Source organism: Lissotriton helveticus, chromosome 2_2 (genome assembly GCF_964261635.1).
Source record: "Lissotriton helveticus chromosome 2_2, aLisHel1.1, whole genome shotgun sequence".
NCBI classification, from domain to species: Eukaryota; Metazoa; Chordata; class Amphibia; order Caudata; family Salamandridae; genus Lissotriton; species Lissotriton helveticus.
In genome coordinates this window covers 75,314,557-75,341,202 of record NC_136060.1, presented here as the reverse complement: position 1 = coordinate 75,341,202, position 26,646 = coordinate 75,314,557, and the positions used below count along the sequence as shown (strand labels likewise).

At 49.8% G+C, this 26,646-nt stretch overlaps 1 protein-coding gene across 2 annotated transcripts in view; it reads right to left on the bottom strand.

Moving 5' to 3' along the window:
- Positions 1–25,991, bottom strand: part of FGL1 (fibrinogen like 1) — a 340,864-nt gene extending 314,873 nt beyond the window's left edge. Inside the window, exons 1-3 of one of the 2 annotated variants that reach the window (XM_078678111.1) lie at positions 25,795–25,990; positions 6,482–6,543; positions 1,848–1,923 (exon numbers count right to left, since the gene is read on the bottom strand). In XM_078678111.1, the coding sequence (XP_078534237.1) occupies positions 1,848–1,913 (66 nt within the window). In that variant the 5' untranslated portion in view covers positions 1,914–1,923; positions 6,482–6,543; positions 25,795–25,990. Of the gene's footprint in view, positions 1–1,847; positions 1,924–6,481; positions 6,544–25,794 lie in introns of both variants that reach the window. The other variant, XM_078678112.1, reaches the window with a different exon arrangement.
- Between the last annotated feature and the right edge of the window lie 655 nt (positions 25,992–26,646).

Sequence of the window (26,646 nt, the reverse complement as noted above, 5' to 3'; positions counted from 1 at the left end):
TCCATCACTTCCCGAGTTATAGATTTCCAGTTCAGTTAAGAACCTGGATTACCATTTAGCACCACCCTATGCAGGGAACAATGGACTAGTGACTAGTATGATTATTGTATGACCTGTATAATACCAAAATCCAATAAAAAGGTTTTGCAAAAAAAAAAAAAAAAGAGCCTTGTTCTATGTGGATATACTAATGGTTGTCAGTGTGCATGGTAGGATGCTCTTATCCTTGTATGGCGGTTCCCTGTGAGACACCCAAGGCTCGTGAGTGTGAGATCAAGTTAGTTGTCATGGTTTTGTATAAATTCTGAGTTTTGTTTTTAACGTTCAATAAATTGGCCATTTAATGTCATGAATAGCTATTTATCATCACATTACCAGCATTCTTGCATCAGTGGATCAAGCACTTTAATGCATATTAATTGTATGCATCTAAAGATATTTACGGTATATTTTAAAACATTTCTACTATAGATTTATCCACATCTAAAGTTAGGAACACAACCACAATACCCAGAATCCGAACATTGCAGTACTAAAAAGTGATATCAAGCTAGTCCATGGAGCAGAATTACAACTGCTATTTAAACAAATAAATAAGGGATCACTTTATAACTCTATTTCTTCTGAACATCTTTCTTTCGAATGTCATCGCTTTTTGCGAATCAGAAGCTATTTATCGCAGCATATTTATTTATTGTGCTGCTGCAGTTCACAACAAGGAAGGAGGAATCTACCTGCATGTTATCACACATTCTAATCCGTGCTTTGTTTGTAAATGGCTTACATTTAAATCTTTATCATATCTGTTGTCAATAAAAATACAATCTGCATATTGAGGTGTTAATTTTCACAAAACAGATCCCAGTGACCTACATTAAAAGGCTGTTTAAAGTCACCTTGGAGTTCTATGTCCTTATAAATGAAGGGGCCTATTTATGGGAGCCCAGCGTCACTTTTGCACCAAGTAAAGTGGTATATGCATGACGTACGGATCTCATAAAGATTTATGAAGCCACACAAAGGCATTCTGCGTGGCTTTGAGTGGCCTCATGAAGCGTAAGTAAGGCAGCGCAGCGCAGATCTCTGCGTCGCCTTACTCTGCATCCTGCAGCACACATAGAAAGAGGAAAACACCTCTTAGGGTTGTTTTGTCCAGGAAGGTACTCCTTCCTGGACACAAACAATCCTGCATGCAATGGATGCACCCTTGCAGCATGATGCAAGAACACCTACATTGGCGCTAGGCTGCCAAAATTACGCCATCGCAGGCAAAAAGGACAGGAATGCACCGTATTGCTTAAATACGGTTTAAATACAGTGCATTCCTGCTCTTTCACTTTGGCGTAGGGCAACACAACAAGGTGTCTTGCTGAGCTGTCCTATGCCAAAATGTCATAAATGAGGCTCGAAGTCTTCTGTGCCGTGCCATGTCATTTTAAGATACAGGATGGAATACTTTATCTCATACATAAATCTCTCACATTGGCCCTCATTACAAGTGGGCAATGAATTCCAATATGTGGGGTTACTGCTGTTACAGCACATATTGGAATTCTAAGTTTTGTGAAGGATATTGGCAGATCAAACCTGCCTATATTTATTGAGGGGAAAATGTCTGGTATTTTAATACAGTAAACTTCAAAACCTGCATGTGATTTCCCCAAACCTCTTGATAGGTGAAAATTATGGCACTTGATAAATACAGAACTCTTTAGTGTCCGTTTTTATAGGATGTGATAATTATTTAATTCACTAGTAGCTAACTCGTAATTACAAGCACACAGACACACAAACAACCACACACACTCAAACACACACGCATGGACACAATTAAATAAATTACTTACCAAGCTACCAAGACCCATACACAATACAGACAAAAGGATACATGTGAACAAAGTTACAATCTTCATTATGATGTTTCTGGAAAAAAAGGAAAAAATAAACTTAATTTAGTTTAGTTAATCAAAACCCACATACTATATCGGCAGAAAAAAATATCAAACACAAATACAATTTAGTAACATAATTAAAAGAGACCAGATCAACTATTACAATTAACAAAAAGATGGAGTAAAAAATATGTAGGGTTTTGGCAACGTGGTTTTTCACTGTCACGCTCTCACTTGGAGCCAGATACAGGAAGCTTTTTTCAGCTCGCAAACGGCCAAATTCACAGAATCAGGCGGTTTGCGACCTGAAAAAAGCATTTTTTAATGTGCAAAGCCCTATTTGCGATTCGATTAACTATTATTGAATCGCAAATTGGGTTTGTGAGTCGCTATTTGGAAGGGACGTGCCAAGGGAATCCCTTCCTAATAGCGAGTTGCACTGGTATGTAGGCATATTTTGCTACTGGGAATGCAGTTGCAAAACATTCGCAGTTACCACCAACTTCAAGTTGGTGGTAATCCATTCGCAAATGGGAAGGGGTCTCCAAGGGACTCCTTCCTTACCCTTTGTGAATGTGGGCCCTAACATTTTTTAATGCCTGCTCCTAAAAAATGAAAAGGAAACTTTTCATTTTTCTTTTTTTAAATGCATCCCCTTTTTCTTTTAAGGAAAACGGCTGCATTTCAAAATAAAAAGCTGCTTTATTTAAAAAGCAGTCACAGACATGGCTGACTCCAGCAGGCCACCATTCATTTGAGTGACGGCCACTCCCAATGGGTCGCAAATTGTGACCTGCCTCATGAATATTAATGAGGCAAGTCCCTTGAGACCCATTGGGAATCGCAAACAGTTTACATTTTCCTAACAGCGAATCGCGAACATTTGCTATTAGGAAATCGCAAACCGAAGTCTATGTACATCTGGCCCTTAGCGCACATTCGGAATCTGAAAACGTTATGTTAAACATGTATTCAGAAAATTAGCTCAAATTAACAAGGTCTTTTGCTATTTAAAGTGCTGTGGCATACCAATTTATTTCAGATGGAGAAACAATGCTTGTAAGGTGACATCACCACACACAGCAGTGTTTCAACAATATGTTAAAACTTTAAAACTAAATTTGCAGTACATCCTAATTGTTCGGTCCAGATTTGTTAATAGGAGATTGGGTGTTTCACTGTTTTGTCTGCTTATTTTGTGCTGCTTTTGGTTTGATCTGTCCCAGGACACCCCCGCGCCGCACGGCCACCAGCTGTGTGTGTGTGCCCCCGCTGCTGCTCGCCAAAGGCGCGCCAAAGGCAAGCCCGTCTGCGCCCGTCCGCGCCTGGACCGCGCCCAGTGCCAGGAACCCTGGCCTCCGCCGAAGCAAGACGACCCGACGGACCTACGACGCCGCAACACTCAACGCACTCAACACCGGCCGGAACCCTGCCTGCTACCAAGCCACCCCAAGACGCACACACGGACCCTTCGCCTGCCAAGCCTGCCGTTTCTCCTGCTACCGGACCTGTACGGCCCCCGCCAAACCCTGCATCAGCAGCAACCACCTGAAGTGCATCCTGATCAACACCCGCTCCGTCCACAGGCACGCCGTGGATCTCTGGGACCTGCTCGACAAGACAGCACCGGACGTTGCCTTCCTCACCGAAACCTGGATGAACGCCTCTCCAGTGCCCGACATCGCCATAGCCATCCCGGACGGATACAAGATCACCCGGAAGGACCGCATCAACCAGACGGGAGGAAGCATCGCCATCGTACACAAGAACACCATCCGCATCTCAACTAACTCCGACGAATCCGTCACCGCCGCCGAACACCTGCACTTCCAGATATTCACGGACCCCAAGACCACCCTCCGCGGCACCCTCATCTACAGACCACCGGGACCACGCACACAATTCAGCGATGACATCGCAGACTTCATCAGCCCGCACGCCCTTCCCTCCGCCGACTACGTCCTCCTAGGAGACCTCAACTTTCACCTGGAGAACAACAACGACAGAAACACCACCGCCCTGCTGGACAACCTCGCCAACCTCGGACTCAAGCAACTGGTGAACACCCCCACCCACTACGCCGGCCACACGCTTGACCCAGTCTTCTCATCCAGCAAGCACATCTCCTTCAGCCACACCACCGGACTCCACTGGACCGACCACAGCTGCGTCCACTTCAGCTTCAAAAAAACTACAACCCACCACCATCCGCAACAGGTCCCCCGCCGATGCTGGAGCAAGATTACCACTGAGCAGCTCACCGCCTCCCTCAGCCAGAACACTCCCACCAGCACGACGGACCCCAACGAAGCAGCCAGCAACCTCACCAAGTGGCTGACCGCCTGCGCCGATGACCTCGCACCACTTAAGAACCCTCCCAGCAGACACGGCAGCAAGAAAACCCCCTGGTTCACCGACGAACTCAAGGAATCCAAGAAGAACTGCCGAACCCTCGAGAAAGCCTGGCGGCTCGACCACACCACAGACAACAGGACCGCCCTCAAGCACGCCACCCGCAAACACCATCAGCTGATCCGCGCCACCAAGAAGATGGCACTCAAAGAACGACTGGACAACAACACCCACGACAGCAAGGAACTCTTCAGCATCGTCAAAGAGTTCTCCGACCCCAGCGCCGGAAACAACGACATCACTCCCTCGCAAGACCTCTGCAACTCACTCGCCTCGTTCTTCCATCGCAAGATCGCCGACATACACAACAGCTTCGACGCACAGACCACGCACCCTACCACCGAACCAACGCCCGCCACCACCGCCCTCTGCAACTGGACCCCGATCAGCACCGAAGACACCACCCGCACGATGAACTCCATCCACTCCGGATCACCAACCGACCCATGCCCACACCACGTCTTCAACAAAGCCGACGCCACCATCGCACCCCACCTCCGAGACACCATCAACTCCTCCTTCCACACCGCCACCTTCCCGGAGAGCTGGAAGCACGCCGAGCTGACCGCCCTCCTGAAGAAACCAACGGCGGACCCCACCGACCTCAAGAACTACCGTCCCATCTCGCTCCTCCCTTTTCCGCCCAAAGTCATCGAGAAGACTGTCAACAAACAGCTGGCCGCCTTCCTCGAGACGAACGGATCCCTCGACCCCTCGCAGTCTGGGTTTCGAGCCAATCACAGCACCGAGACCGCTCTGATCGCAGCCACCGACGACATCAGAACCCTGATCGACAACGGGGAAAAAGCAGCTCTCATCCTCCTGGACCTCTCTGCGGCATTCGACACCGTCTGCCACCAAATTCTAGTGAAGCACCTCAGCAACATCGGAATCCGAGAAAAAGCGCTGGAATGGATCATCTTGTTCCTCACCGGAAGAACCCAGAGAGTCCGCCTCCCTCCGTTCAGATCCGAGGCCACCGAAGTCATCTGCGGCGTACCACAAGGATCCTCACTCAGCCCAACCCTCTTCAAAGTCTACATGAGCCCCCTCGCAGCCATCGCAGGCCAGCACAACCTCAACATCATCTCCTACGCCGACGACACCCAGCTCATCCTCTCCCTCACCAGCGACCCCACCACCGCCAGAGCCAAGCTACATGAAGGGATGAAAAACGTCGCCGACTGGATGAGGAACAGCCGCCTTAAACTGAACTCGGACAAGACGGAAGTCCTCATCCTGGGATCATCACCCTCCGCCTGGGACGACTCCTGGTGGCCCCCGGCCCTGGGCACCGCTCCTAAACCAACGGACCACGGACGCAACCTGGGCTTCATTCTGGACTCCTCCCTGTCAATGACCAGGCAAGTCAACGCCGTCTCATCCGCGTGCTTCAACACCCTGCGCATGCTCCGCAAGATCTTCAGATGGATCCCCACGGAAACCAGGAAGACCGTCACCCAGGCACTCGTCACCAGCCGACTTGACTACGGGAACACCCTTTACGCCGGAACCACAGCGAAACTTCAAAAAAGACTCCAACGCGTCCAGAACGCCTCCGCCCGACTCATCCTCGACATCCCCCGACACAGCAACATCACCGGACACCTGAGAGATCTGCACTGGCTCCCCGTCAGCAAGAGAATCACGTTCAGACTCCTCACCCACGCACACAAGGCTCTCCACGACCTGGGCCCCAAGTACCTCAACGACCGCATGACCTTCTACACGCCCACCCGCCAGCTGCGATCGACCGGCCACGCACTCGCCACCGTACCACGCATCCGCAGAGCCACCGCCGGAGGAAGATCCTTCTCCTACATGGCAGCCAAGACATGGAACTCCCTCCCCACCCACCTCCGGCGAACCCAAGACCATCTCGCCTTCAGGAAGCAGCTCAAGACCTGGCTGTTCGAGCAGTAACTTTCCCCTCCCCAAGCGCCTTGAGACCCTCCCGGGTGAGTAGTGCGCTATACAAATGACATGATTGATTGATCTTTGTTTGGAAACATCTGGCATGAGAACCTTGGAGAAGACGTGATGTAGGTAGAATGTTAGGAGATTAAAGGTAATCTGCAACAGTGGCCAGTTGGGACAATTGAAGGGAAGATCTGGTGATTAATAAAGATGCCTCATCACTACTTCATTTGTTAAAGTCTTTGCCGTCTCTGCATTACCTGTGTCACTGTCGGGACAATCTTGCCACACACAGCACCTTTCCTGTGGCCCCCTCAAATCTCTGTGAAATAAATCAAGCATGTTTAGAAACAGATCTCCTATAAAGCAGTGTCTTTTCTGCAAATGATATGTAAATAAAATAATAATTGTATGATTTATTTAGATGATAGTATGTTTGCTACCTAAAAATACATATTAAGATAATTGTTGTGAAATGTGGATATCAGAAAACCCGTTAATACTTCCGTGCATGTGTGTTGTAAGCTACTTTTAAAGTGATATTGTTTGCCGGATGCAGAGCAGTCACTGTTTTGCGCCTGGATGGATCACAGAATAGATAGAATAGGCCTCGTACTGCATCCAGTAGACCAGTGAGTTTGGAGGCAGACAGGAGAACCCCAGGTAGTATATCTGATTGACCTAGACTAGCTTCAGGGGTACTCTTTGCTCACCTACTGGAACCACACAATGGAGACGGTGCTACCCCTCTGGCATCGTACATGCCGATTTACCTTACAAATAGCAAGGTTGATTAATGGCAAACTAGAGCTCATACTTTCCTATGTTGATCTCAAACATTGTGGTATTCTTAATGTATTCGTGTTTGGCGCTTGAGTGCTTCCTATTTGCTACTGTTGTTTCATTTTCCATGTAGTTGTATTTCATAATACTTTAAAATGGACCTGACCATGATCGATGTGAAATGACAATAAAGACATTTTTCAAAAAACAAGTTTGTAGCAACAACATGGGGTTGCATTCGGCGCTCCAGTGGCTGAAGATCTCACCAGTAACGGGGGCCTCCATGCAGCACACAGAAGTCTTCTCAGGAGCTTCGAGCAGCCAGCAGTGCAGATAACAGCTCACACCGGCACTCTGGTGGGTATGTGATTCATGCGGCTACCATCAACCCTACAGTTTATACTTGCCACTTTTTCTTGAGCGCGCTGTCCACAAGCCCACAGATGATGATTTTTGAATGTGGCAGATGCTATCTTTACTACACAGTGCCTCGAGACGCCCCAAGAGCACTTCTCGGGCCACTCAATGACGCCCCAAGAGCACTTCTCGGGCCACTAAATGACACACTTGGCAGTGATGCAGTCAGACAGCCCCCTTGTGAGGCACACGAGCCACCAGCAGGTGCTCAGTCCGGCTTCAGTGGGGTTTACCACATGGACACTGGCAGCTACAATGGGAATAAATGAAAATGGTCGCACTCAGTGGTGGCAGGCATCTCCGAGGTGTGGGGGGTGCACGCGCGTACAAATAATATATATCTTTTTAAAACACTTATCTTGCATGAACCTGACGTTCTCTGGTTCGGACCTCCTCTTTCGCAGGAACTGGATGCAGCAACTCCCATAGCCAATTCTGACATTGCTCTAACCAGCAAGATAGCAGTGCTAGGATTGGTGGGAGCTACCTCACTAGGCCCTCCACAGCGCTCTGAAGGCTTTGGCTTGCTCTAACCTAGCTGTCTTAAGACAGCTGGCTTAAAGATGTTTAAAGTGCACATGTGTGGATGTCCGTCACAAGATGGCCAACCAAAATCACACGGGAACTTTAAACAGTGCACAGCCAGGCCACCCTCTTCCCTGCTGTCACTCAGCAGTGACCCCACCCCCGTCCTGACACTTTGTTCGGGACGGGGCATGAAAAATAAAATGGTAATGAATTACCATTATCTTTTTAATCTCTGGGACTTTGGGGGACTTTTAAGTGGGGCACCGCTCCTGCGCTCCAACGGAGGAGACGCCCCTAGTCGCACTGTCCAGCAGTACTACGAGTCCTGCACCCCACTTTCTTCTTAGAGTGTCTGCTTCAGACGGACCTTACGCCAGGGTCAATTACAGCAGTTTCTTCCATGATCCATTCCCCCGGCAGAGTAGGTGCTGCCTTCCCTCACAGGTAGGATATCATGGCACCCACAACAGTCCAGTAATTCCTCCTTCAGATCAGACTCCTGGGGATGTTCTGTTGCCTCTGGGGAGCTGGCTGACAAAGCAAAACCAACACTTGTCTTTATAGTAGCCCTCAAGTACTCTGCAGAGTACCCCCTCCCAGGTTGAAGAGACCATAACAATGAGGGTCTTGAGCTCCCATCTTTACACCGGTCTTGCAGCCAGAGGATATGTATTCCAGGTCTACTTCCTTGGAACCAGTACAGGTCGTTCCCCTTTCATGCGTCCTGGCCATGCCACCTTCCAAGCCTGGCCTCTGACTGCAAGGATGCTGTGCAGAACAAGATATTCTTCAGGTTAAGTCCCCACAACACAGGAACAAAGAAGTGAGGACAGATTGCGCCCAGCTATTTGCAACCCCTCCGCACAGAGATCAGGAAGAGAGAAAAGAATTTGTGGCACATCAAATGGCTCCTTTCACTAACGACAGATTCCGCTGGCCTCTCCCTGTCCCCTCACCATCTACCAAATGGCAGCTGGAGTCAGAGTCATTTACAGCTCAGCTACAGTCAGAGTCAGTTACAGCACGTTTTAGGAATAGCTCTGGCACTTCTAAGGGAAGCCCATCAACAGTTTCCACCCTGTAGTGTCTGGTGATGCCCTCTCCCATTTAGGAGATGCCAGCAATACACATATGCTATCTACAGAAACCAACTTCTCCTCCATCTTGTAATGCATGGGGTGTCACATTCAGGATTCCAGGTTTATCATGATCAGCTGAACTTTAGATGAATAGGCTTGTAAGCCTGCATTCATAGCTCACAGGTAAAAGCATGCTACTATGATTCGCACACTTTGGTAGGCTGCCACCAATGCGCACCACACATGATTCCTAGGACATGGACGGACGCATACCATGGGTAGTCAGGGGATGTTCGCATGCACTCACTAATTCATTTTGAAGCTAATCCATTTGAATTAACTTTGGTAGAAATGGATTGGCATAAAAAAATACACCTCCTCGAGGCAGGTGTAAAGTTTGAGAATAGATTTCTTCTCTCTAAACCTTTCCAAATGTACATGAGTGCTAAACCCACATACCAAGTCGTAACGTGTTAAACTTTGTCAAAGCATAGAATTTTGTCCTGGAAGGGTATCCTTCCAGTGTAAAACCTAAACTTGACATCACGCAAACACCCTAGTGCAATGGTGGAAGGCAGCCTAAGGTACCCCAGCACAGGAGGAAAGAGCAGCAGCATCATATCTTAGTAAATGTAGTATTGTTGTACTGTCTCCCTTTCATGAACAACAGTGCAGCAACTTTGGTTCCTGCGCATTGTAAAAACATAGTTAATCTGCCCTTTAGTTTGTCCGGACTAAATAAACACTGTTAACATATAATGCCTACCAGCATGGATGGCATGTGACTCCTACACCTTGTAGCCCTCAGTGTCATAGGTAACATTTCCTATACATTGATGTACACACTTGTATGATCCATTGTCTCTGTATAATATGTCTGTGATGTAAAGCCCTCTAACAGTTTACATTCGGATGAGCAGAGCTATAAAATAAATACATGTGAGAAAAGAGCTAAGTAGAGATAAGGGGCACCATTGGAGGGTGGAAGTGAGTGATTCCATGAAGAAAGAAGTCATAATGGGATGGGGGAGGGGTACCCAACAAAGATTATCGCACCGGGCGCCACCAGCGCTAAAGCACGCCCTGCACCGCTCTCGTGCTACAGTTTCTCCAGATGTTTTCTCTTGGTTTTGCCAGATGTCACGATACACCATCCTAAGATGGCTTTCAATAGGGGCATTCAATGCAAACATGGTTTCTGTGACAACCAAAGGAGCACGTCGTGTGTGCCTGTAAAAGTTCTAATTAAACCCTTTTGTATCTCGCTGCCTCGCTCTGAGAGGAAATGAATGAAAGCTGTAAATCTTACCTTCAATACCCTAACAAACCCATGCCACGTGTGCCGCGCGAGCTACCTCGTCTGGCGCATTCTTTATCATTCACAACCACACCACTGAGGAAATCGTTTATTCAAAAATGTTGTTTATCTGAAATATTGATCATATTCATCCGACTCTAGCTCTATCAAATACATTACTATGAAAAATAACAACGAATGATGCTTATAATTTATATTTGAATTTTAGAGTCTCCATCTTTAGCAATTAACCGCTTTGTGAGCCTGTGATAGCGTTTCACGATCCCTATGAGATGGAAATGGAGAGAGAGAGAGAGAGTGTGTGTATCTCCGCCAGAGAGCGAGATCGAAATTGTGTGTGTGGGGAGGGGAAGGCTGTCGATGAGGGTCACAGATATTGCTTTTCCAGTGAAGCTCGGACACCTCTAGTGCAAGCAGTGATTATTAAATACTAAATAACTCATTAAAAGCATCGTTTTCCTGTGGTACAGAAACGTGCTTCATCAAAATGTCGAGGCCATACCACTTCATGCAAAGTGCAAGTTTAAAGGGGTGAGCGGATGGACCAGTCTAACAAGGAGCGCCAGCTCATTTCATGTGATCACTAAGGCTGGTCAGTAGAGTAACTGTGGATCCTCCATAAAACAGCAGATGAACCATTCTACCACACAGGAAGGATACCTACCTATTATGAGTTTGGCAGGATGGCGGGATCTCCTCCGACTATACCATCCATTTCCGATCATACACAGAAATAAAGCGCGGGCACCAGCTGGGGTCAAACACATCTTTATTCTATCATTGCTATCGCTATCTCCCCGGCTCTCCCCTGCGCCTCCCCTTCCGCCTCCGGCTATAACTGACCCTGACGTTGCAGGCAGGTCAGGCACAGCGATACGACATCTCCCCTCTTTTTATTTTAAAGGTCCCAGGTTTGCTTTCCTAGAGTTCTTCAATAAGCTGGGTGGGTCTCCGAATGGTTCTCTGTGGTCGGCGAGAGAGGCGCCCCTCTCTCATCTCAGTTGTATCCACCACACGTTGAGGTTCTTCTTGATCGTCTACCTCTTGGTTTGATACGTCCAAGTCCCAATCAGGTTCTTTTGCTTGAGTGTACACTGCTGGATTGCATTTCTTGAAGTGTGACACCTTTCTTGTTGTCCTGTTGGTTCCAGGGGCGGCTGTGATCATAGATCCTTTCTTCCTCGTTACTTGTAACGAGTGATCATAATAACGACTGTCGGCCTTGGTTTTTGCTCCTGCCTTACCAGTACCCAGTCTCCTTCTTGGATGTCAGATGCCTTGGCATGTCAACGGTTGTTAGGATACTCTTTCATCTTTGCTTTCTTGGTCCGGTCCAGATTCACTAGGGTCTCATGGTCCGAGGTCGGGGATCTGGGCTGTATGGCAGCGTCTGCAGTCGGTATCCTGGTGCGCAGGGTTCTTCCGAGCAGCAGAGTGGCGGGACATATATTGGTGGTGCTATGTGGTGTGGTCCTGTACGCTCGTAGTACTTCATTGATTGGATGTCGCGTTGAGTCAGTTCAGCTTGTTGTATTGTTTTCCTTATGGTGGCTGTAAGAACCCGGCTATTTCTGGTAGACTAAGGCTGATGCCGAAGCCAGGCAGAAACCACCATTCTAGTCAGGGCAAGGAAGTCACACGCCAAGATAACCCCTGCTCACCCTCTAGGTAGCTTGGCACGAGCAGTCTAGGCTAAACTCGGAGGCGATGTGTAAAGCATTTGCGTCAGCGCACAACAGCAACAACATACTAGGTACACCACAAAAGAGACTCCACACAAGGTTATATTAAAATAACTTTTGTATTGTCAAAGCATATCAGATAGAAATTACACATGTACATTGTGCCAACTGGCACGGCAATATTCACAAGGGATTATTTACAAGACAGGGCCACATGGGCCACTGTCTGAATCAACACTTTGCAGATATAGAAATACTTGTCAGAAATTAGAATAAAAGTATAGAAACTTCACTGTAACACAAAGTAACAGTTATAGATCACATCCAGTAACTACTGGGAACAGGTAAGTACCACCTACGCAACCCTAAACCCCTTAGGAGACTGTCACGCAGGGGACCAGGACCTCACTAGGACCACCTGTACTAAAAAGAACAACCCCCTAAGTATCACACAGCATTTAGGGGTCTAAGAAAGAACACATTACCCATGATGTATGAAACACATTCAGAGGAGTAGTAAAGGAAAACCACCTAAGTAGCACACAGCGTTTTAGGGGTCTAAGAAAGGACACATTACCCATGATGCATAAATATACATTCAGAGGAGTAGTCAAGAAAAACACATAATGCATAAACCTACACATTCAGCGGTGTTAAGAATAAAGCACATGATGCAATAAAATTACATTCAGAGGTACCAGAATAATACAGTAGCGCAATAGTCACATGATGTCTAAAAACATTTAGAGGTGCAGGAATAAGACATGATGCAAGAAATCACATTCAGAGGTGCAAGAACCATACAATTGCGCAAAACCTACATAAGCCACCACCTGTGGCAGTCCCTAGGCCAACTGGCCTTGTTGGGGCTAGAACGCCCTGAGTCTCAATGTCAGGGCCTAAACGATGCAGGGGCCCACTACTTGCTGGGCCCCTGGGCACACTCACAAGGGCCTAAACGTTGCAGCTGGCACTAAGTGCTACGCAGCTGGGAAGGCCTGGCACCACGGTGCCCTCGCTGTCCCACACAGGGACTCTCTCCTGAAATTGCGCCTAAACGGTGCAGCTGCCCACTAACTGCTGGGCAGCTGGAAATTCAAAACTGCGCCGGGGCCCTCATGGCCCTAGAACAACACTGCGCAAAAGGTTGGAGCCACACAGGCTCTGAACAAATATGCCCCCTGAGCCTAGCAGGCTCTTAGGACAACTGTGGGGGTCGTTGGAGCCAAACAGGCTCTTAAACAGAACATGGCCCCTCTGACGAGGCAGCCAGGCTTTTCCCTTCTCTCGGGGCTCCCTCTCGACCACGGGAGCCCCGCAACGGCCGCCATCTTCTCCTCTCTCCACACACGCGCCGCCCCAGCCTTTTTCAGCTTCCCGGGGCCGCCTCGACCAGCCAATCCCGTCGCGGCCCCGATGACGAGTCTCCTCTCCTCCTCCAATCACGGCCCGACAGGGGCCATGACGCTGCGCCGCACGGGCCTATCCCGTCGCGGCGTTGGTGAGGGGGCTCGGCTCTCTCAGCCAATGAGAGCGCGGCGCCTTCGGTTCCTCAGGCGCTTCCAAGCCCGGGCGGCGGCGGTGAAAGGGAGGCAAATGCCGGGTGGGCACCGGCTTCTTTAAACAAAGAATAAATCGAGGTAGGCACTCGATCGGCCCACTCCATCAAATAAACAGGACACAATAAAGCGCTCCTAAGCACTATGGCCAAGGATAAAGCGCTCCTACGCGCTGGGGGGGGAAATCAAGCGCTCCATAGCGCTAGCAAACAGGCAGAGCGCTCAGGGGGAAGCTCAGCGCCTCCAGGCGCTAGAAATCCAGTTCCAGCGCTATCCACAGGACAATGCAGCTCCTCCATGCTGCCAGAGCCCCAGAGCTTCCCAGGGGGGCAAAGCCAAGTCCCCCCATCCGCCCAGGCAGGGCAGAGGGGTCCCCCAGGGATCCAGGCAAGTCCATCAGGAGTCCAGGGGCTGGGCAGGACTCAGGGAGTCCCCTGAGCCCAAGCAGCAGCACGCCCCTGGCAGATTCAAGTCAGAAAACAAGAACAAGACAAGAACAACTTGGAAGGGAACACAGCCCCTTCTTATACACAGAAAAGGCTTTGAAGTCTTTTGAAGTCTTTGTGTGAGCGAGCCCTAAGCCCTGGGTGTATCTGGTTTCCCTCTCCTGTCAGCCTCAGGTCAGAGGTGACAGTGGGCCATCCGGAGGGAGAGGCAGCAGGGTGGGCTGACAGGCACAGCCTGGCACCACCAGAGCTCTTCCCTCCCATCCGTGACAGCAGATGGGGGCCTTTCATCTATGGCTGACTCAGACCCCCCTCCTCCAGGGCCCTGCAGACCCCGTCCTACTCACCAGACAGCCCATCTACCAGCAGGCCCAGGCACATCAGCCAATCACGTGCCAGCAGACTCACTACACAATTATGCCAACTTCTAAAAGTGGCGCTTCTGGACTAGACACAGCCATGCCGCATATACCATTCTGCAGCATTCCTTACCACGAGTTCACACATATCAAACTCGACCCTGCACTCCCCATGCATCAGGAATCTACCATGGGCATACATATTCCCCATTCATTCCTACGGGAGGGCAGGTCACTCACCATCCATTCACAGAGAGCACACGCACTTTACACTGTACCACAGTGAAAAAGTGCGCAGAGGCCTAAAATCACCAATCCAGGTTCCAAAAACAGGCTAGGAAAAAGCAAAAAGTCACGGGGTGAACCTGCCCAAAGGACCGGGTCCAACACATCCCCCTTCCAGCCAAAACGCAGGGTAGACCAATCACTACACTGATGGTCTTCTATGCTTTGGGCGACAAAACCACGGAGACGGGCCTGCAGGGCAGGGCCACCTTACAGTTTTTCGCCACTCTGAACCCACAGGGATTTCCCTCAACAAAAGCTCTCTGACACAACTAGGATACCCCACTGGTACCCACTAGTCATCCACAGCCAGGACCAGGCCCTAGGCCATCCAAATATCACAGGTCCTAACCAATCCACAGAGTGGGGGCAGAAGCCCCTGGCACACAATAGCCAATCTCCACTCTCTCTCTCAGTGTAGCTACACTACCACTGATCCTTCAACCTAGGGACCACACCCTCAGGTTGACCAGAGGTCACGGCAAGAATGCCCCACCCTACCTCTACTCCACCAATGTTAGAACTGGGGGTCTCTAGTTGGCAGAGGTAAGTATCTTAGACCAAGTAGGGACCCTTGCTGCTAGTCACGATGAAGGAATAACCCTCACAGGGAAGCACTCACCAGAACACAACTCTCCTACCAGATCAGGACCTACCTGGAAACTATTTCACTTCTGAGGTACAAAGCACACAGCACAGTCCCTCTTCAAGCAGGTGGGGGGGGACACAGCACACAGCAAAGCGCCCTTTCCTCTACCTTAGTGGAAACAACAAACTGCAGGTGGGCCCCAGAACACACAGCAAGGGCAGCCCCCTCAGTCTCTTCAGCTGATCTACTTGGGTAGAGATTCCTCTTGACCCGGAAGCTTCCTAATCTCCCAACCTAGGATTTAAACCCTCAAGTTGCACTGGGGTCAGAAGTACACCGTCCTTCTGCACCCCCTTCCAGTTCCATGATTACAGGCCCAGTATGTCTCAGGCTAGACAGAGCACACGCCAGCGGCGTAGCAGCGATACACTCTCCTCCAGTACTCCCTATCACAGGGTGATTCTCAGTATGTTCCAGGCGTGACAGAGCACACGCTAGCAGCGTATCAGCAACACCCTTTCCTCCCACCGGGGTCAGAAGTAGGGACACCGTCCCTCTGCACCCCCCTCCAGAGTTCTGCACCCTCCCACCTTGGAGCGGTACCCCTGGAAGCCAACAACCGGTCAGGACACTGACTACAGATGCCCTTCCCTCCAGGTAAGGCTGAACCTGAACCTGGCCTCCCCCCTCCTCGGGGAACAACCTCCAGAGGCCCCACCAATGGGCAAGCACCCTAGACGGTCAAATGCCCAGCGAACCAGGACTTCCGCACCCTCCACTTAGGAGCGGTACTACCAACACCAGGACCGCCGGAGTTCTGATTACAGACACCCCCCGTCCTCTAGACACAGGAAGATCCTCCTCAAATGACTTATAAGTACAGCCTAGGCCCCTGACCTGGCGCTCCCTTAGGGAACCCTCCAGGCCCTGAGACAGGGTTTCGGGCCAACGTGGGACACACCGTCCCACACTCACTCCGCCTCCACTGAGACAGGGCGTGAGCCGCTACACCCCTACCATACTAATGGGACCTAGCTGGGTACACATGAACCTCTTCACCTACACAGGATCATCAGATACAAAAGCCACTACTTTTGGAATCACTTCCCTAATGTCTCTGTAAGACATCTAGCACACCGCCAGACATCCACCTTCTTGTCCAAATGCCTCTGCAGGACGTCCTGCACACCACCAGAGGTACACCTCACGTGCAAGCTCCTTAAAAAAACCTCACACGAACTCCTCCAGTTCAAGACACCACTCATCCACACACTCGCCCTCCAGACTGGTGAGACAGTTCCTCCCTGCCTCTGACTCTCAACCTGTCACCCTCTTACTGAGCACCAGGCACCATACTCTGGGAACTGGGAATGGGACTACACGCACTGGACACATTTAAGCTGCCACCACTAGATCCTACCATACGGGGGAATCCAGACACACACACTACACTCAGGGAATAACCACCCTCCTGAGCAAGCAATTTCTCCTCCACCCTCCCTCTCTTCCATCTACCCACACAGGGACAGGAACGGGAATTGGACACTGGACCCAGCAAGGGATTCCTAATCTATGGGAACCTCCCCTCTCTACTGGCGTCCGCCCTGTCATTTTCTCTCACCTGCCACTAAACATAAAGCGCAGGAACACCATCTGAAAATGACACTCTTGAGGAAAAACAAAATCAAAAACAATAATCCCAAATATGTGACTATCTGAAAAACGCAGAGTTTTTGTAATGTAGCCAGTTGTTGCTATGGCACTGTGCAAATACAAGTCCAAATCCGCACCGCTGACCAACAATGTAGGAACCGGCTATTTCTGGTAGGCTAAGGCTGATGCCGAAGCCAGGCAGAAACCACCATTCTAGTCAGGGCAAGGAAGTCACACGCCAAGATAACCCCTGCTCACCCTCTAGGTAGCTTGGCACGAGCAGTCTAGGCTAAACTCGGAGGCGATGTGTAAAGCATTTGCGTCAGCGCACAACAGCAACAACATACTAGGTACACCACAAAAGAGACTCCACACAAGGTTATATTAAAATAACTTTTGTATTGTCAAAGCATATCAGATAGAAATTACACATGTACATTGTGCCAACTGGCACGGCAATATTCACAAGGGATTATTTACAAGACAGGGCCACATGGGCCACTGTCTGAATCAACACTTTGCAGATATAGAAATACTTGTCAGTAATTAGAATAAAAGTATAGAAACTTCACTGTAACACAAAGTAACAGTTATAGATCACATCCAGTAACTACTGGGAACAGGTAAGTACCACCTACGCAACCCTAAACCCCTTAGGAGACTGTCACGCAGGAGACCAGGACCTCACTAGGACCACCTGTACTAAAAAGAACAACCCCCTAAGTATCACACAGCATTTAGGGGTCTAAGAAAGAACACATTACCCATGATGTATGAAACACATTCAGAGGAGTAGTAAAGGAAAACCACCTAAGTAGCACACAGCGTTTTAGGGGTCTAAGAAAGGACACATTACCCATGATGCATAAATATACATTCAGAGGAGTAGTCAAGAAAAACACATAATGCATAAACCTACACATTCAGCGGTGTTAAGAATAAAGCACATGATGCAATAAAATTACATTCAGAGGTACCAGAATAATACAGTAGCGCAATAGTCACATGATGTCTAAAAACATTCAGAGGTGCAGGAATAAGACATGATGCAAGAAATCACATTCAGAGGTGCAAGAACCAAACAATTGCGCAAAACCTACATAAGCCACCACCTGTGGCAGTCCCTAGGCCAACTGGCCTTGTTGGGGCTAGAACGCCCTGAGTCTCAATGTCAGGGCCTAAACGATGCAGAGGCCCACTACTTGCTGGGCCCCTGGGCACACTCACAAGGGCCTAAAAGTTGCAGCTGGCACTAAGTGCTACGCAGCTGGGAAGGCCTGGCACCACGGTGCCCTCTCTGTCCCACACAGGGACTCTCTCCTGAAATTGCGCCTAAACGGTGCAGCTGCCCACTAACTGCTGGGCAGCTGGAGATTCAAAACTGCGCCGGGGCCCTCATGGCCCTAGAACAACACTGCGCAAAAGGTTGGAGCCACACAGGCTCTGAACAAATATGCCCCCTGAGTCTAGCAGGCTCTTAGTACAACTGTGGGGGTCGTTGGAGCCAAACAGGCTCTTAAACAGAACATGGCCCCTCTGAGCTTCTCAAGGCTCACGCACGTTGGGGCGACCCACTGCCAACTGGGGCCGCCCTAGATGCACCAAAGTCCATTGTGCCCCTACGAGCCTCAGGGCTCGCCAACAAGATGAGGCCCCTTGAGCCTCTCTGGGCTTTAGACTACGTTGGGGCGACCCGCTGCCAACCGGGGCCGCCCTGACTCTGTGCCTCGACCGGCACCGCACGGAGCTTCCTCCCCACACAGCCCTTCACTCACCGACTCTGCTGCGGGGGGAGGACTCCATCGTCGCGCCGCTCTCTGCGGCGTCCTCCCGGCGGCCGGCTCCTCTCCCGGCGCCTAGCAGGTCCGGTCTCCCTCTCCACACGGGAGACCGGCGACGAGGCAGCCAGGCTTTTCCCTTCTCTCCCGTGGTCAAGAGGGAGCCCCGCAACGGCCGCCATCTTCTCCTCTCTCCACACACGCGCCGCCCCAGCCTTTTTCAGCTTCCCGGGGCCGCCTCGACCAGCCAATCCCGTCGCGGCCCCGATGACGAGTCTCCTCTCCTCCTCCAATCACGGCCCGACAGGGGCCATGACGCTGCGCCGCACGGGCCTATCCCGTCGCGGCGTTGGTGAGGGGGCTCGGCTCTCTCAGCCAATGAGAGCGCGGTGCCTTCGGTTCCTCAGGCGCTTCCAAGCCCGGGCGGCGGCGGTGAAAGGGAGGCAAATGCCGGGTGGGCACCGGCTTCTTTAAACAAAGAATAAATCGAGGTAGGCACTCGATCGGCCCACTCCATCAAATAAACAGGACACAATAAAGCGCTCCTAAGCGCTATGGCCAAGGATAAAGCGCTCCTACGTGCTGGGGGGGAAATCAAGCGCTCCATAGCGCTAGCAAACAGGCAGAGCGCTCAGGGGGAAGCTCAGCGCCTCCAGGCGCTAGAAATCCAGTTCCAGCGCTATCCACAGGACAATGCGGCTCCTCCATGCTGCCAGAGCCCCAGAGCTTCCCAGGGGGGCAAAGCCAAGTCCCCCCATCCGCCCAGGCAGGGCAGAGGGTCCCCCAGGGATCCAGGCAAGTCCATCAGGAGTCCAGGGGCTGGGCAGGACTCAGGGAGTCCCCTGAGCCCAAGCAGCAGCACGCCCCTGGCATGTTCAAGTCAGAAAACAAGAACAAGACAAGAACAACTTGGAAGGGAACATAGCCCCTTCTTATACACAGAAAAGGCTTTGAAGTCTTTGTGTGAGCGAGCCCTAAGCCCTGGGTGTATCTGGTTTCCCTCTCCTGTCAGCCTCAGGTCAGAGGTGACAGTGGGCCATCCGGAGGGAGAGGCAGCAGGGTGGGCTGACAGGCACAGCCTGGCACCACCAGAGCTCTTCCCTCCCATCCGTGACAGCAGATGGGGGCCTTTCATCTATGGCTGACTCAGACCCCCCTCCTCCAGGGCCCTGCAGACCCCGTCCTACTCACCAGACAGCACATCTACCAGCAGGCCCAGGCACATCAGCCAATCACGTGCCAGCAGACTCACTACACAATTATGCCAACTTCTAAAAGTGGCGCTTCTGGACTAGACACAGCCATGCCGCATATACCATTCTGCAGCATTCCTTACCATGAGTTCACACATATCAAACTCGACCCTGCACTCCCCATGCATCAGGAATCTACCATGGACATACATATTCCCCATTCATTCCTATGGGAGGGCAGGTCACTCACCATCCATTCACAGAGAGCACACGCACTTTACACTGTACCACAATGAAAAAGTGCGCAGAGGCCTAAAATCCCCAATCCAGGTTCCAAAAACAGGCTAGGAAAAAGCAAAAAGTCACGGGGTGAACCTGCCCAAAGGACCGGGTCCAACAGTGGCCATAAATCGTTCAACCATCCAGCTGGCCTCGGGCCACAGGGAAGTGATCTTTCTGTGTTTGAAATTCAGGTGACTAGCAAACTCTGCAAACTCATGCCTGTTGAACGGTGCCCCGTTGTCTGTCTTCACTACCGTGGGGAATTCACCATGCTGCAAATGCTTCTTCGATGACGGGTATGACGGCGGTGGCCTTTGTGGATGAGATTTGGTGCGCAATGGGGAATCAGGAGTATTCATCCATGATGACGATGATGTATTTCCCACATTTCAGCAGACCGAAGAAGTCAACAGCTACTTGCTGCCACACGCTGTCTGGGAGGTCAGACATTTGCAGCGGGGACTGTGGTTCGTCTAGCCCTACTTGTTGACATTGCAGGCAGTCTTGGAGCGTGGCTTCTACCATCTGGTCGAGGGACAGGAACCACACTTGCTCTCGCATTGCTTTCTTTGTGGCCAGTACATCTCTGTGATTTTCGTGTGCTAGGTTGACAATTCCTTGTCTCAGTTGGTGAGGAATGACAATTCTCCTGTTTCTCAGAAGTAATCCATTGCTGCTGATCGTGAGAACATCTTTGACATGTCTGAATTATATGAGTTCTTGTGTGTTGATGGTGTTGTTGATCTGCGGGTCCTCCAGATGTCTCCAAGAGTCTGTGCAGGCTCGCTGCATGATGTTTTGGAGCGTGGCGTCTTTGGCAGTGGCTTCTATAATGGCATCCAGTGGGACGGCAGGTGGACGTTCCTGGTCAATACTGAAGTGGAGATATTCTTCAGCTAACGAGCCGCGCGTCAGTGTCAAGGCTTGGGGTGTTGCGATATATCATCTGCCGGGTTTTCCGCCTTCCCCGGTTTGTGAATGATGGTGTATGTGTAGTCTTGAAGGCGGATCCCCCACCGTTTAAGCAGTGGAGGCATCTTCACACGGAGTTGCCGAAAATAGTTATGAGAGGTTTGCCTGTAGTTACTTTGTGTCACCTCTCCAGGTCTGCATAAAGGCACTGTCAAACACATCCTTTGCACATGGAGGTAGCCATATTTCAGCAGTCAGCAATTAAAGCACAAGAGTCAGTACCTGACCACTGGTCTCTTGTGCAAGTGATTCAGACCCTCTCTCGCCTCATGGTATCTGCTGTTTGGTGTATACTTTGTCCTGTTAGAAGGGGATTCGATTGCAAAGTGTGAGAGACAATCTCACATCTAAAAAGTACACTCAGTAATCATATTTTGCCACATTCAATTCTTTATTGTATTCATGCATTATATACAAAAAGCAAAACACATCTGTTAACTTTTCAGCAAGACAAATAAATTGCCAGTCACACCAACAAACCATTCAAGGACCATTCCTTTGATCGTTTCCTTTCAAGGAACAATATTTCGGCCCCCCTAATCTCCCCATTCAGCTACCAGCTCAGCACACCCAACATCTCCCAACCGTCTCTGGACCACGGCTGACCCACGAATTAAGTATGAACAGCGGCTTTAATACCGAATAGCATCTAACTGAAAATGCACCAGACTTATTGGCTTTGCCAAATGTTATTATTTCCTATATTCGGATGCATGTTCCGATAGCAAAGTGAATAGAAATGCAGGCATTATTGAGGAATAATTGACCATCACCCTCTTTAGGTTAAGTTTTTCACCTACAACTTCAGTCCATTAACTCAGATTGTGGTCAATTATTGCTCATGTTATGACGTTACAATTGCATGTGCTAGTGCAATAGCATATATTTTCTTGTTACCATTACAGTTAAGATTAACTGACAAGCATTTGCATATGTCAAAATGATGGGCAACCTGGCAAATGTGGTGACACAGGGAGAAGAAAGGTCCTATTTGGCGACGATCAATTCTTGACGCAAGTGTGACAGTAGGACGACATCCCACTCTCTCCCTGATATCTGGAGCTCATAGATGAACATTGTGAATTTCCTGAGGTGTTACAATAACAGGACAGTTAAGTATACACCATGATCCTAACCTAGAAAATAAATAGCAGGGAGGATAATAAAGGATCTACATCCTGGGAAATGCCATAGACCCCTGGGGGCTAGAAATACAGGCAAGAAACATGTCGATGATATGAAGCAGAGAGGGTGACATGGACGCTAATTCCCTTAATACGTCCGCAATGTATAATTTTTTTAACCCTATCAGTAAGGACCCAAGAATAAAGTAGTACAGAGGGTACCATACTAGATAGTTTTAACCTTAACTACTGCCTCTGCATTAATGATCTCTAGAGTTTTCCCAAAAATATTTTTGCGCTCCACCCTGTATGTTGGCCTGCAGCAGGGTGCAGAAGCGGCCTTATGATGAAGCATGCCACTGTCTAGTGGGTGAGGGCAGTATTAACAACCCAGAGGGTTTTTCCAGAAAATAGACTAATAAATAATTCTTGAATTCTAACGGCCTTCCTTTCTTTATGTGTTTGGTTAAATGTGGTGATAGCCCACTCTGATTCTTGCCATGTGCAGAGTGACTGAGCAACTGGCACAGATATTCAAACTCCTCTATAAATATGCCAATGCCATCTGCGGAACAGGGCTCTCCCTGAAATGTGGGGACTACCCTGCAGCACATGGTGTGCACAATCCCTCCTTACACTTTTGTCCACAAGCAGCAACTCCCTTCAATACCGTGACTGCTGCAACCATTACTAGTGGAGAGGATGTGGTCCATCGGCTGGACTGCCGGATTTGGTGCTGGAAACCAGGGCTCCAGCCTTGGTGTCGCGTCCACATCCTGTGATTCTGGACAAATCACTTGACCCCTTCCGTGCAGGCCCGGACTGGCCATAGCGGGCATCGGGCAATCCCCCGGTGCGCTGCACTGGTGGGGGGCGGTTTTGGGCCCCTGGGGGCCGATTTTGTTACAGGGCCCTTTTTGCAGCATAGCTGCAAAATCGTCCCTGTAACAAAATCGTCCGAAAACCGGCCCTGGCAAAGAGCTCGGCGGTACCCCCAACCTCCGGAGGGGGGGCGAGGCCGGCCGAGCACTTTGCCAGGGCCGGTTTTGGTTCCCAGTTCGGCCCTGCTTCCGTGCTCCCGTCGGCCGTTGGCCTTCGTGAGCACTACCTCGCTGGTCCTGCGAATGGCCGACGCGGCCCCGCCCACTACGTGGAATGCATGCACTGCGGCAAAATAATCACCGCAGTAAACGGGTTAATCGCCCTGTGCCTGAATGTGTAAGTAACCGGTGCTCATGTAAAGCACTCCAATACCTTTGGTTCGAGTTAGAGCTCTATTAATATGCAAAGCAATTTTAAAAACGGAAGGTGCTCCAGTGTCTACATAACCACAAAATAGCACTTCACATGTAAAACAAGCATTCGTGACAAGATTATTTGAATGACAGAGAGAAACTACGTACAAACTAAAATAAAGAACGAGGAAATGCTGTCAAGCAAAATTAACCCCGTAAACGATACCGGTCAATGGGCGGCATTGTTTTAGTACCCACTGCTATCACCTGCTTTTCATAAAATAGCAAATTAACCAGAAATCATTTAAAAACATAACGTGGTTTTTGAGGCCCTGCTCCTTACAGCACTACAGACCACACACTCTCATGAAATACGTTTTGTGGCATAACCAGCACAGGACAGCATCTTGGCAGACACAGGGCTTTTATTATTTTAAGAGGATATTTCCATTGAGCAGTTACACTAAGAATACAACTGAAAAGCCGGCGACTGAGCTTTTATTTATTTTTTTGGTTGGAAGATTTTTGTTTTACTTTAAGAAAAGTAATATACTGAAAATATCCCAAAGGATCGTTACAATTTTTGCCATGTTGTCCATTTATAAAAACAAGTGGTCAAACGTGCATCGAGACCCACTGTGGCTTTTTTTTAATTTACAGTTCATTTACCATTCTGACATTGCAGATGGCCAATTTGGAATGGTAAATAGCAAGAAAAGGTGAAAAAAGTGTGCAATACCATAAGATAGCAGCCCAACAGCACTTTCCAGTTGTTAGGCCTTATTAAAAAAATATATATATTTGCCCTGAGAAGTATGCTGGCAGTGGAATGGGGAGTAGGACGAGAAGCACTGAGGGGTAAAAACAGTGGCGGCTCCTCTACTAAGTCGTCCAGGGCCGCACTGGGAACCAAAACCGGCCCTGGAAAACTGCTCGGCCGGCCACCCTGGGGGCATTGGGGGGGGGCCGAGCTGTTTGCTAGGGCCGGTCTCAGCAGATTTTGTTAAAGGGGGCCGATATTGCAGCTCCCTGGTAACAAAAATGGCCTCCTGGCCCCCAAAATCTGTCCCCACCCTGGTGGCTCACCGGGAAACACCTGGCGCCCGTTACAGCCAGTCCGACCCTGGAAGCGTCGCCCTGCTGCTTTGCCGCAGTGAAATAAAGGAAACATAAAATGATAATAACTCAAGGTTATTATCACTTTATGTTTTCTTGCTGAGGCATCTTTGCGGAGCCGTTGGGACTGCTCTGTTCCTGGAGCAGGGGTAGGAGCGGTTTACCCACTCTAAGTGCGCATGAATGTTTGACCGGCCGTCTGGGGCCAGCCAAAGAGCCTTGTGCACTTTGCATGTTCTCCACCCAGGCTGCATTACAGCCTCGGTGGAGAACACGCCCAGGATCCCACTGCTTGTCTGAGTGCCGAAGCAGGGCCCTCAGACCAATCACAACACTGCCCTACTGTGTTGTGATTGGATATGGGGAGCCTGGGTGCTTCCTGCTCCGGCTGGGAGAGACGACTGAGCAGAGATAGAAGAGAGCGCTGCAATCAGGTACGTTTTTCTTCTTATTATTTACACCTCCTCACCCCTTCACATCCCTCCCGCCTCCGATCCGTGCCGGCCACCACTGGGTAAAAAGCAAGTGCACATGGAGGGAGCAGAAAAGCAAGCATGGCAGGCAGCAAATAAATAAATGGAGTGCAGAACACAAACTTAACAAACCCCCCCTCCCCCCAGGCCATCAGTGAAAGAATACAACGTAACCAATCAGAACAATGTGAAACCGAAATGCTCCTGGGCCAGACAACCGCAAGAACATGGAGCAAAAAAAATTGACTCAAGAGCAGACACTTGAAAGAGACAACCTAGCCATTCAATCATGAGCAAGTGGCTGACCCAAAGCTACTCTACGTATATGAAATGTTTTGGAAACAATAGGTGTGCAGGGTATGTAGCCCAGACCTAAAGAACGAAGATACGCATCTAACAATACCTCTCTCGACATGAAATCAGTGGCGTATTGATTACAACCACAATATACCACCTTAAAACCTGTCTACTGCAATTATGTTATGATATTAAAGAGTAGTACATATGCTTGTACAATGTTCTGTTGGAAAACGCTTTTGTTAAAACCAGGACCCTAAGTAGAAAACATGAACTTGAAGCTGCTTTCACTCCACCACCCCTCGGGGGACACCGCTTGACGGCACTCTCTCGGGGAGTGGATGTGAGCCCTGAAGCGGTGCCCCTCCACAGTGCGCACGTCATCACATATAGCGCCGTCCTTACCGTTTAGACAGACTGGAGCGCTGCTTAATGTTTCTTAATGCCCGCGATGGGGGAGGCTCGGTTCTCTAACGCGAGGCTGTTTTTGTTGCTCACTTCTCCGGTTCCCTCGTGAGTCAGAGGGCTGGAATGCTCCGGGTAAGAGGCAGTTAAGTACTATAGTTTGTCTGTAACTAAATTGAAACCGAATGGGAGAAACTGCTCCGAAATATTCACATTTAAGGCATGGAGAGGGCTGTGGGGCGAGCCGTGGGAGGAGGACATGGTGTGATTCCCCACGCGGGGCGGCCGGGGGCGAGCGTAGGACCCCCCCCCCCCCCCCCTCCTCCGGCACTGTGCATGGGTGGCAGCTGAGAGCTCCTGACAGGGTTTGGAGCGTGGGAGGCCCCCTCCGTGTACGTTTTGGGGGGGGGGAGGTCAAAAGGGGGGGGGGGGGGGGAGTTCTAGTTTCGTCAGTGTTTTTTGTGAATAGGCTTGTAAACACCAGCACTTCGATTAGACCCATTGTAGTGACTGGCAACCATGAAATGGCTGTGAGCTCTGAAGTACTGTGTGTATCCCACCCCAGGTCTGTGTAGATAGAGTGTGCAGGCCTCCATGAACCAGTACGCCCCAGGTAAGGTCCTGCCTGTCAGCTCCACAGGGGAGTCATGAAACATATGCAAAAACAACAAGTGATGGACAGATTGCAGAACAATGTCATACATTCACCCCAGTACCGAGATCTGGGCCTACATCCATCGTTTTTTTGCTCACCATGCCATTCCAGTTTGAACCCAGCCATATGCAAATCAGTCTTTTTTTTTTTAAACAGTTTATTGCAGGTGGTCTAGCATACACGGCTGGTCAGTGCCT